Source organism: Antrostomus carolinensis, unplaced genomic scaffold (assembly GCF_000700745.2).
Source record: "Antrostomus carolinensis isolate BGI_N321 unplaced genomic scaffold, ASM70074v2 Scaffold22893, whole genome shotgun sequence".
Classification (NCBI taxonomy): Eukaryota; Metazoa; Chordata; class Aves; order Caprimulgiformes; family Caprimulgidae; genus Antrostomus; species Antrostomus carolinensis.
In genome coordinates, this window is record NW_010307550.1 from 1 (window position 1) to 12,410 (window position 12,410).

General features: G+C 37.2%; 1 protein-coding gene across 1 annotated transcript; it reads right to left on the bottom strand.

The window, feature by feature from the left end:
• Window positions 1-8,567: 8,567 nt before the first annotated feature.
• Window positions 8,568-11,951, bottom strand: ELOC (elongin C). The gene is made up of 2 exons (XM_010165480.2): window positions 11,892-11,951; window positions 8,568-10,158 (listed from the first exon to the last, which is right to left on the bottom strand). The coding sequence occupies exons 1-2, from the start codon at window positions 11,949-11,951 to the stop codon at window positions 9,973-9,975; spliced, it is 246 nt and encodes an 81-aa protein (XP_010163782.2). The 3' UTR covers window positions 8,568-9,972.
• Between the last annotated feature and the right edge of the window lie 459 nt (window positions 11,952-12,410).

Consider the following 12,410-nt stretch of genomic DNA (forward strand, 5'->3'; position numbering starts at 1 on the left):
GGGTCTCCTGGCCGGGGGGGACGGCTCCCTGCGCTTCCCGTCCGGCTCTGACACGGGCCTTCAGCTCATCAGGTTTTTCTGGTGGCACACGTGTCCAGCTTAGCATGGGTGTATCTTAAGTGGGAGCATTTTTGGATTCTACAGTTTCCTTTCCTGGACTGGAACATCTGCCCTTTGCACTGGATGACTTTGTGGTAACTGTGTAGGTGAAAAAAAAACAAGCACCACTCACTAGAACCAACCTGCATGCAATCAATAAATAAAGCAACTTGCAGAAATGCTTTTCATAAAGCAGTTATTCCAGCTGTAGTATTTCAGACCTAACCGGATCCTCCAGATAATCCTACAAAATGTTTTTCCAAAGACAAACCTATAAAACTCATAATCCTAGTGGGTATGTAAAACCAAGGATTTAATAGAAATACTGATTTTACTGCTTGTTATAATTTCCATCTGCCTGCTGGTCTTGCTGTACATTTCAAAAACATTGGAGTACCCTTCTCTGTCCCTTCATACCCACACTTTATGATGATGCTATAGAATCCCCTTGGGTCACTTCTGGTCCATCAGTAGCACCAAATTTTTCATTCAGAGGTGGCCTAACTGATAGACATCCAATTAAATTATTGAATAATTGTTCGTGGTTTGTATGTACCTTTGAAATCTGCTGCTTTAATTTTAGACCTAAGTAAGGGTTGTGCATCTGAAAGCCTGCCCACTTCCTTTAACCATAGTATTTAGTGTGATGTAAGATACTACTTCTACTTTCAAGCTTTACCTTCCGGGATGTCTTTTTGCATCCTCAGCTTTGAAAATGGCTAACTGGAGGAAAATGAAAACCAGCACAGCACGGCATCAGCTTCCAACTTGTATCCAGTGTCAGTAGCATTGTCGACGTTAAAGTGAGCATGCATACTTCTGGGGTTTGCTTAAAGGGAACAGCAGAAAGCAGCAGGAGTATCCTTGCCTGTGAGGTAGCTGCAGAAAAGAACGAGCCTCTTGGCTTTGCAGGAATTTGCTGATGACAGGATTGATTCAATTTTGAGTAGGAAAGGAAACTACTCTATCAACAGTAAGGATGGAAAAAGTATTGTGATGTAAATGGAATCCTATACTTTTTGTCCTCTAAATTCAATTCTCAGTCACAAATTATAGACACTCCTGATGATGTGCAAGCTGGCATTGCTCTAATGACTTCATTTAAATAACGCAAGTCAGAAGAGTCTTGGTGTGTGTGTTTTCCCTGGAAGTCAGTAGTTATGTACTACACGATTTCGCAACACCGTTTAGGTTCCAGAGGATTTATTGCATTAAGGAGACATTTAGACCTGGCAGCCATTTCTTTTTCCTGCAATTCTTCAGAACTAACTTGGGCTGTTAGAGCATCAAGTGGAACGTCACTATTTCTGTTTTACTAGTTGTTGTTGTTTTGCATGATCCAAACATATGTTTATCCTAAAATACATTTCTTAATGCCATATGCCACAAAGACAGCAAAAACATCAGGTTTAAGCAATGGCCATGTGTTCAGCTATAAACATGGACATATTGACTATCTGTGTTGATGTAATCACAGTGAGATAAAACTGATTTCAACCCATTTTCTTCAGTTTCTTAAGCCTGTTCCCAAAAACCCTGTTCAAGGTCAGAAGATATGAAAAAGCATAAGTTTATGAATGCCAGCACACTTCATAAAAAGCAAGCTGGTTTTACCTGGAAAGATCAACTTTGTAGTTTTAAGCAGACTGCAATAGGTACAAATATGACTTCTGCTCTGTAATAAAGAAAAATTATCTCTGGATGAAAAGCCACCTTAGCAAAAAATTGTAGCTTTTAACTATCCTTATGTTCGAGAAGTCTTTTTTCCTATCACACAGAGCTTTGTAATGTTAATAACAAGGCACCTACCACATTGTGGACTAAAATATTGTTTACTGAGATAACTTAATCTGTGCTGCAAATCCCATTCCTGAGGATAGCACGCATGAAAAGCAAGGGGCAGTTTGCCCTTCATGTATATAATAAAGCACAAATGAATTACTACCCACTCTAACTTAACTGGCTATGTAAGAAACTAAAGCGTTACTCTGCCACTGAAACTCATGACCAGAACCCCCCCCCAATCCCTAAATTCACTCTTAAGTTGGGGACTACCAAAGGTATCTCTTATCACTGTTGTCACATCTTTGTTTTTTTAAAGTATCATGCAATTGCCTAATATATATGTGCAACATTTTTAGCTCCTCACCATGATGGAACAGGGGCAGCTGGAGAATTATCCCTGTATTTAATTGGTTTTTTTCCTTTCCCCCATGTCTCAGTAACCTGTTTTGCAGAGAGTGCTTTTTAATAAGTGTTTTTGTACAGTGCATAATGCTATAGGGATTCAATCCCTCAAGCACAATAAGAAAACAAACACTATTATCAGACTCCTAAAAAGGATTTATATGAATATCAGTATTTTCTTCCTTAAACAGAGTTCCATTCTTGATTTTGTGACTGCTTATAATATTCTTTGTTCTAAGTTATTCAGTAATCTCAGCAATGAAAGGCCCAAAAGCCCAGTGGGTAGATTTCACAAGGAGTTGGTTATATTGTAATTTGCTGTTCTTATCAGCATTGACCTTTACCTGTGCAAAATGTAGAAGAAAACACTTCTGCAGTTAATCCTTCCTTATCTCTTGCAGGTGTAGAGAGATCCAACCAATAGCTATTTGGTTTTTAAAAAAGAAAGCTTTAGTATTTGGCTAATGCAGCCTGATCCTGCATCAGTCAACCTAGGTTTTGCCAGAGACTTCAAGAATCAGAGTCCTAGGTCCCAAATATTCAAAACTTTAGGCGTAAGAGGAATTTAATCTGTTATGTTAATTATTTCAGAAGCTATCTTGCACTGATCAAATAAATGATTATGACTCACATATCAAAAACATATAGAGCAAATAATGAAAATTGTACCTCCTACTGATATTATTTCTGTAAATATTAATGAATTTTATCTAAAAATCCATTTTTCTTCAGAGTTTGCATTACCTTACATTTACAAGAAAAATGCAACTAATGTTCAAACTACATTTATTAATTTTCTAATGTACCTAATCCAGTTTCACAAAGGTCAAATATATTTCTTGGTTAGGTTCTCTATAATTTTATATTCTATTCCCTCTGTTATCCAAAATGTTTTCAAACATTACAAAACATTTTTTTCCTCCGTTTTCCTTTTTTTTCCCCCCTGTATCATTCTTTTACATACTGAGCTATCATTGCTTTCTGCCTGCTTCTTTGCAGTTTCTGCCACTATAACAACATGGGGGCTTGATTTCTTTGTCTGTGTCCATTGTACTTCTTTAGCTTTCCATCTTATCTTCTTCTCACACAGAAGTCAACTGTACGTCATATTAACCTCCCCTAGTTACGCCAGTGGCATAGCAACCATAATCTGCAGTGCCAGGAGCCCGCATCTCACGAGCGTGGAGGATGACATACCTCTCAGAGGAATTGTGCCAACTTCTCCTTCCATTCCTGCCTGCCAGTTTCAGGAAGGGCACCGAGTTTAGAATGTCTGTGGAACAGAGATCTTCTGATAAACACCAACTTGATGCACCTGCAGGAAACCTGTCTGCACCACACTAGTAAAAGATACAGAATCAAACCAAGACAAGATTATATCGAGAATACAAAAGAACATGCACACATAGCTAAAAATTAAAAATACCCTAAATTTGCAAGATGTCTTTGACCTGTTGAGATTTTATTGTTGTTTTATTCCTTAGCGATAAATGTAGCTTTTTCATCAATGGCTGGTTCCAGTTTTATCTTACTTAGTTCTGGATAGCAACAGGCACATTATCACTTCAAAGGGATTAATGGGGGCTAAGGGAAAGGTTTCACCTTATTCCTGATCTGCTGCAAGTGCAACATCTGCAGAAGAGGGTCATCCTGTCCTTGGCTGTCATATGCTTCCATTTCTTCTCTTGTATGGGATTTGACAGTTTTACAGTCACTGCATGATCTGTGGCTTTCAGCTTATCCACAGCAAAACTCAACTACCAAAATAATTTTCCATCAGATCAGGAAAAGAATCTTTCCTATTCTGTGGACACACAGTTGTTATAATTACTGCAGGGGAAGGAGAAGGATGTGGGGCCAGGGAAAGGAATGGAATTGCCTGTTTTAGTAATATGCTATAATTATCAATTTGTAGTAATTGTCAAGCCATGTTTTTTGGCACCAGCAATCCTCTAACTCTTACAAATGCTGTAAAGATAAATACCTATAAAGATAAAAGCTATAAAAAAATTAGGATTGTGTAGGACCTATAATCAGTTAAATAGATGAATACATTAAAAAGTGCAAGGCTATGTAATTATTAAAAGTTCTTCCACATCAAAAGCATCCATTTCCATAGCCCATGCAAGCAGGTTGATTACTGTGTCTGTTAAATACAAGGGTTCAGACTCTGCTCAGTGATAATAAATATCTTTAATATTGAAATATTATAATAAATTAGTATTTTTTTTCAACCTGTGAACTGAAGGCTTCTTAGGTAAGCCCAAGAGGTATATGAATACCTAATTGATTTTGTTATTAGGAGTACACTCTGACTTCATAACCAGTGAAGAAGGTACTGATAAGGAATTTTTGAAATTCAGTAGCTCTTTGGTCTTGCTAGTCTAGAAGCAAGATAAAATTGCTGGAGAAGAGGCTTCTCGGGTAACTTACAGCTGTGCAATAAACTATCACAGCTCCCGAGGGATGAGAAGTAAATCCTCCAAATGCACACGTCAGACTGCATTACCCCCACTGCCAGACCCTGCACGCTGCTTACAAACCTTGCAGAATTTCATTTTTCAGGCCTGTACACCAAGATGACACTGGTCCAGCCTGTTGGTTTGTGTTTGTTTATTTAATGTCCCTCAGGAAAGACTAGACTTCATATGGGATATGACTACCACAAAACGAAGCTATGTTATGAAAACACAGTGGATGAGCAGTTACTTGACTATTTCAGCTAAATATTTTCAGAGAGTTCTCCTGTTAAGTCATACTTGTTTATTAGAAGTAAAATATTTTTCATTAAGTGCTCTATGACAAATCTGAAAGCAGCTTAAATGTCAGTGCAACATTGATACGTCATTTACATGTTTCAAGTAGTTTGCTATAAATAATTTTGACTCAAATGGAGCATCACTTCTGGAAAACACTGTATGTCAATTTAGTATGGTAATGTGGGAAGTTTTCCCCTGTATAAAACGAGGAAATTAAATCCTTTGTGCCAAATGCATTTAGATTCTAGATATTTTTCAGGCTTGGTGATACCAACCAAAACTGAGAACTATTTATGTAAGAGTGAATTAACCTGCATAACAAGTATCCCATTGTTTTACTAGATAGAGTAACAGGAATTTATAGCAACACAAGACATGAATTATGTATTACTTATGGTTTTGTGTAATGGTGATTGTGGAGATAAAGGTTTTCTATTATTAAGTGCAAACAGGATACCAGTATTATTTTTCTCATGGGAAGAAAAGCTTTAGCTATGAATTCTCACCTGAAAAGGCAATTTTAAATTTGAATTAACATTAAAGGAATTAACAGTATTTGTTTTTAACTTTAAAGTATCTTCTGGTTGAGGAAAGAAAACTATCCTGAAAATCAGTGACTTTAGCACTCTACAAGATTTAATTTATCTAAAATCTCTCAAGTTGTTACCTTCACTGATCTAAAATGTAGTACATCTTTCAGAGGCAATTTTAACTTAATTTTCAAATTCTACCTTCAAAAAGTCAGGCTACAAAACATTACATTATTAACATAATGAAAACTGTCTGAGCACTTAAGTGGATAAAACGTTTAAGTACTCCATTTGTCAAAGCGCAATCACAATCTTGAATCTCATTTTCCTCCCGTGTAGTGTGGGAGGAAAATCCTGTCTTCTGTAAACGTAAAACAGTAACATGGCAATGACAGGGAGAAGTTATCTTTTTTTTCCTTTTTTTTCTCTCAGTGACCTTTCTCCCATAGAAGAGAGATTGCACCACAACCTACATTTTAGGTGTAACATACTCGAAGCTTTAGTTCATTACACTTGTTAAAACTTGAACTGATAAAAACTCACCGTTCTTTTTTTCTGTGCTGTTCTCAGCACAGAGACAAACAAGCTTCATAGGTGACTGATAATAATCACAGAATCTACTATGTGCTCTTTTCTAGCTCTTCCAGTCATTGGGCAACACATCAAGTTCACAACATTGGTATCCTCCCATAAAATTGCCACCTAATAAGTTACATTTAAAAAGAAAGAAAATTCCAATCCAGTTTATTATTTGTCAAAAAAATCCTTCAGAGTTGAACTTTTTTCCATGGGAAAAACTACCTAATGCCTTTTCTGCTAATTGCAAAGCTTTCGTCTGTCTTTAAACACCAGCATAATTTAATTTCCAGATCCACTCAATCTTAAAATAATGTGTTCCTGCTATTTATCTCTTATTCGATTGTTGAAATTAAGTTTACAGCACAGCCTCCACTCTTAAGTTTTCAGCTAGGAAAACTGCTATTTCTCACTAGTACCTACACACTACCATGGTGCTTTTGTTGACTCTGCAGTAGCTGTTACTCTCTTAAATTATACTGCAACATTTGAGACTTAAAATAAATAAAACTAGGGACACAAAACACAGACTGAAAAGTTAACTTTCCTGCCCCATTGATTTCCTTGTCCACTTTATCACATAAACCAACAGATTTAGGCAAGCGTTGGGAAACCTCTTTCAATGGGAAGAGAGAAAACAAGACAGGGTGATAAAAACAAACAGCCACTGTTGGAACTTATGCCTGTGAAATACAATATGCAGTGATAAAATGCAAACAAAGCAACCAATTTTACTGTTAAGAAATTCCTTTTAGACATGCTGTTCACCGCAGCTGTTGAATATAATGGTGTGGTGAATCTTGACGGTGAATCTTCCTTTCTTCAACTTCAAAACCAAAAAGGACTTTCGTATCTTGTGGAGCAGAGTTCTGATCGTTCCAGATGCACACTATTACATGCTGGAAACCATCTGAGACTCCTTCAGCAGCTTATACTCAAACAATGGAAAACCATAACCCAGCAGGACTTTTCTCATTGCTTACAGTTAGTAAAGAACCTGCAAGTTTTCATTGCTAAATCAGTTGTTCAGTTTAAGATTTGAACCATCAGATGCAGGACTGGGTTACTAATTAAAATGGAGTCTTATGGGACATCTAAAGTCTTTGAAATAATCCTCTTTAAGGGTGTTCAGGAATACCATCCTTTTTTAGTACTTGGTTGCTCCTGAGAATTGCCCATACTGGTAATTCAGAGGAGCACAAAGATATCTGAACACTTTAAATCTATGAAACTCTTCAGAACCATGAAAAAAACTTTCATTTCATACATGCAGTTTTACCACCTTCTACCAAAATAGTGACTATACTATCAATTTGCTCACCACATAACTGTGAAAACTATGATACTACATATGATACTACTTGCTCTGAGAAGTCATAAATCAACAGAAACACAGGTTTAAAAATTTTCAATTTTGAAATTTATTTAGAACTCAGGGGTTAAGCGTGGTAAGTTTCCAATTGTCTGATAATAGCATACCCATGTCACTATCATGGAAATTGCACTAATTCCCTCTGCCCCCCTCCCCCTTAGAAATCTGCAGGTTAGTTTTAACAGCCGATGGTTTTGCAAATAGTGCGCTCCAGGACACTACTGCATTTCCTGAGTGTTCAAAGCTACTGTATGATACATTAAGCTGAAGGAAAAACAATGAAATTATTATTCAGGACTAAACCAGGTATTTTACCTTACTGCTGAAGTATGGAATCATAAAATGCAATATATTGTAACAGGAGATTGTGTTGGAATGCTTAAAAAGAAAAAAAAATACATCCTTTTTAGTTCAATTTTGAACTAAATAATTTTGACCTTTACGTCATTAACCTCAAGACTATTAAAAATGGCTAAAGAACTTAAGACTCCCTCAGACTGAAATGTAGTTAGGACTAAAATATCCATGTCGGTATTCCTTGACCTTTTAGGGTATTCCTAGTGGCTCTAACAAAAGCAGCATAACAGGGATCTCTGGTTTGTGTTTATCCTTTTTAGTGCTCTTGAAAATGAGTTACTAACAGCACTGACCAGAGTGCTTAAACATAGGATTTTAGACAATCGCCTTGCGATGCACTTCAGCTTTATCGTGCAAAACCAATCTAGTCATAAACATCCCCACATTAAACACAATGAATTGTGCCAAAGTATGCAATGTGAATAAATGTCAGCTAATCTAGCAACACATTGACAAATGTCAGCTGGTCTATCAAGCATCGTTCAAGCCCAGGGTAAAATTTCATTTGTCAGAACTGAACTCCTCCATGGGCAGACTGCATAGCGTATGTAAGTTACTAGTTTTTGTCCAGAAAAAAGTGTCTTCAAAGTTGTATTTACGTTGGCAAACAGGTTTAGAGCAGAGTTTCAGCCCTCTAAATTCACCATGAGTGAATACATCAGTAAAAAGGTCCCACCATCTGTTGGTGGGATTTTTCCATGAAAGACCACAACCACTTCTTGGTCAAAACAAAGCTGAAGCAGTGGCAGCTGATGGAAATACTAACTACATTGCACTGCATCATTTTTTACGATGCATTAGATTTATTCTCATTTACAGATTATTTTGGCAGAAGGGTTCTTCAGGCTACAGCTGAACAAAAAGCAACTTCTTCTCTCCATTCTTTTTTTTTTTTTCCTTTATGGAAACTTGTTTTGAACAAAGAACGGGTAGTATAGGCAACTACCAGCAGGAACTACCAAGAGATGATATGTTCCACTCTAGTATTATGTCAGTGGCTTGCCAATCCTTTTCCCCTAAAATATTTGTAAAAACATTGGAAATACCTATGAAATTTATAAAACAGCTCCTTAAACATCTGCTTAATGTCCTTTCCTTCAAATATAAAAGACCTCCACATTTCAGGGTCTTTTTTCTGTGGATGCAAGGGAGAGGTCGAGGAAGAGGTAAAAGATAGGATAACTGCTATCTTTTCAGTTGCTATGTTACAAAATTTAAATGACTACTACTCTAAAGATTAAATACAGACTTTACATAACCAATCACAACAATGGAAATAAAACATAACTGAAGCCATATAAAATCCGTATCAGCTCAAGTGACAGTACATTAAGAATAACCTTATATGTTATACAAGAGATAATATAAACAGATTGCAACAGTTATTCTTCCCCTTAAAAGCCACTGCCAGTAGGATCACAGTCTTACTGTACAGACGACTTGAATATGTGTAATTACTAATGGGAAAAATTTACGTTATAAAAGAAAAATGTGTCAAATACACCTTTACGTATGTCTATACTATGATTTAAATTAAAAGCCTTAAGCATTCTCCTACACACTCCACTTTCAACCTAAATGGAATATCGCTGTCAGTACACAAACCTTAGGGAGGGCACTTCTAATCTAGTTAGTATAACTATGCTAAAGGACAGCTATCTTACAAAGGAGATTAAGTTCAGATGTTTAGAAACCTTAACAATAAGAGAAAGTTAGAAACCCTAAACACCTACTCGTATTTAACTAGAATTACCTTTCAGAGAGCATTAGACTAAACTCCAGTATCTTCTATAGTCATTTTATTAAAAGAAAGTTCTACCACACCTAAAGGATAAGGCATAGCCATCTACTAATTGGCATATTTGTTTATTTGTCTCAGTTTGTGAAAAGGTCCTTATTTGTGTAAGCAGCAAAACAAACTTCAACTGAATGATTGCTATATGCAAAAGGACTGAAGGCAATTGCCTCTGCAGTGAACTTTACAGTTCTCAACAGCACACACGCAACATGCTATCTGAAAAAAGTTACTAACTGAACTACATGTATTAAATACTGAAAAAAGTTTTACATTTTTTATTATAATTTATTTTATTTAACAATCTAAGAAGTTTGCAGCCATCAGAAGTTCCAGTGCAATTTCAGGTGCAATTGGGAATTCAGGAATCTCCGTAGAGCTGTTAGTATAGCGGACCTTGTAGGTGAAATACATGCATACTTTGGATAGGACATGGGATGGGATCTCTCTAAAATTGACCTCATTTGTTTCATTTTCTGCAAACTGTCCTGTAGAAGAAAAAAAAGAAACAAAAACAAAAAACCAGACCGAAAGTCAGAATCTCAATTCACGGCAAAATTAAACACTTTACCATACTAATACAACACACCCTAAGTAGATTTGCCTAAGTCCCATATTCCTGGGCGTTGGATTCCTCAGTGTAAAGCAGGATGTGCCATGTTCACAACCCTCAAGAACATTAAGATCACTTACCTTACAAAAGGTTTATTTTGGCTGCAGCCTACTAACAATATTCTGAACAACTATACCAGAAATTTAGGTTTAATTCTGACACTTGCTTGATAGGTGCTCTAAAACTGTAGTGTACTCAGCTCTAAAGATCACAGTAACAGTGTTAAAACAAACAAACAAGATGTATCAATCAAAATTTCTAGCTGTCTAAAAAAAAGGTTTATAGATGTTCTGTATCTGCATATGCACACTCATAGTAGTCCCTTCTGTGATCCCACTAGCTTTGAATTTCTCAGTCAGCTTCAGGCAGATTTGACAGAGGCTGCAGCCTGAAAGATGCATTAACTTGATGAACTGTGAAAACAGGCAGGCAGGAGGGACAGGGAAACCCTAGTTGTACTGGAGGAAAGGTTACATACACTGTGAGTTTATCCCTACTACCTACTGAAGAAATTATCCAAAGCTCAAATCTCAAAAGACCAGTACATTTGAAAATAGCTTTCTATAGTGCCTATAAGCATGGAACTTGGATGATATGAAGTCATCTTATGGTTAGTCCCACAGCCTTTCTGCTGTTATTTTTGTCCCTCTTTTCCTTATCTCTCTAAACTTTCAACTCATTAAGATTAAATACAATACAAAGAACACTGACATGTAATCCACTTTTATGGGAGCCCTAGCAATGTTTGGTTCCCACTATTTCTATAGGAATCCCCTTCTAACCATGAAGCAGGTATTTACTAATGTCTGTAAGCATTTGTGTAGAAACATCTGCAGGCACTGAAGCCAATCTGGCTTGAATTCTAGTACAGGAACAGTAGGAAGCAACAGAAGAAGTGTTAGCATATTGGCAATGTCACAGTACTGGAAGAGAGAACACTTACACATCAGTGAAACTGTGACCTACTGAACTAGAGAGCAAGAGCACTTTTCCTTGTGAAACCATTTATCTTGCTAATTTTTATAAAAAATATTCTTGTATGCTGACTCCTTTACAGAGTCAGTTTTCTAGCCCTCTAAGCGGGCTACTTCACCTTTTATTCCTTCACTCTCTGGAACAAATTTGCAGCAGGTCTTGTAACTCCTCTTCCTCTTACATGTCTGTGAGGCTGACTTGGAGTGGATCAGACACAACAGACCTGCTACATATTTTCAAATGCAACCACTACACTGACATTTATTAGAACATTAAGTTGAGAATTTCAATTGCTCAGTTTGCCCAACTATTACTAGAGTAATTTAAAAATATATTAAGCAAATAGATCTTTCCAGTAATCCCCCTTGCCAGAATCTAAAAGAGAATGTAAGAATGACCATATGGTCAGACCAGAGCTCCATACAGCCTACTCCCCCCCACACAAGTGGCCAAAGGTAAACTGTATGGGATGAGGGTAGAGAAGAGGGAAAGTACATGTGTTAGCTTCTCCCTGTTCTCTCCTTCACCCTTTCAGTCTCCAAGAATTAGTTCAGATACTTCTTAAACCGGAGGTAGTCTCATATATTCAATCCTATATGAGGTCCTTCCCTTCTGTAAGTTTATTTACCTTTAAGCTAACTTTCATCATTAAGCTAAAGAACTCCTTGCCATAGGATCTTGTGAACATGTTGTGGCCTAAACCCCAGTAGGTGACTAAGCACCACACAGCCACTCACTCACTTCCCCCTGCAGCAGACAAGGGAAGAGGAAAGGAAGAGTAAAAGCAAGAAAACTTGTGGGTTGAGACAAAAACATTGTTTAATAAGTGGAAGACAAGTGGAAGAGAAAGGAAACAAAACAACTGACACAAAGGTACCCACTTGCCACCTCCCATGGGTAGACTGATGCCTCGCCGGTTCCCAAGCAAAAGATGGCTAACCTCCCTAACCCCCTCCTCTCCCTTCTCATTTCTGAGGCATGACATTACATGGCATGTGATATCTCTTTGGTTAGCCACCTGCCTGCTTGTGTTCCCTCCCAACCTCTTGCACAGTCCTGCCTATTCATTGGGTGGGGGGAAGAGTGAGAAATAGAGAAGGCCTGGACACTGTGCAAACATCATATTTGAGAAGTCCTGGCAGTCTGG

Excerpts from the sequence above, each read along its gene's own strand:
- ELOC (XM_010165480.2), bottom strand. The coding sequence starts at position 11,951 with ATGTTCACAAGATCCTATGGCAAGGAGTTCTTTAGCTTAATGATGAAA. Across the intron at positions 10,159-11,891 it reads TGATGAAAGTTAGCTTAAAG|TTTGCAGAAAATGAAACAAA; the intron begins GTAAATAAACTT and ends TCTACAGGACAG.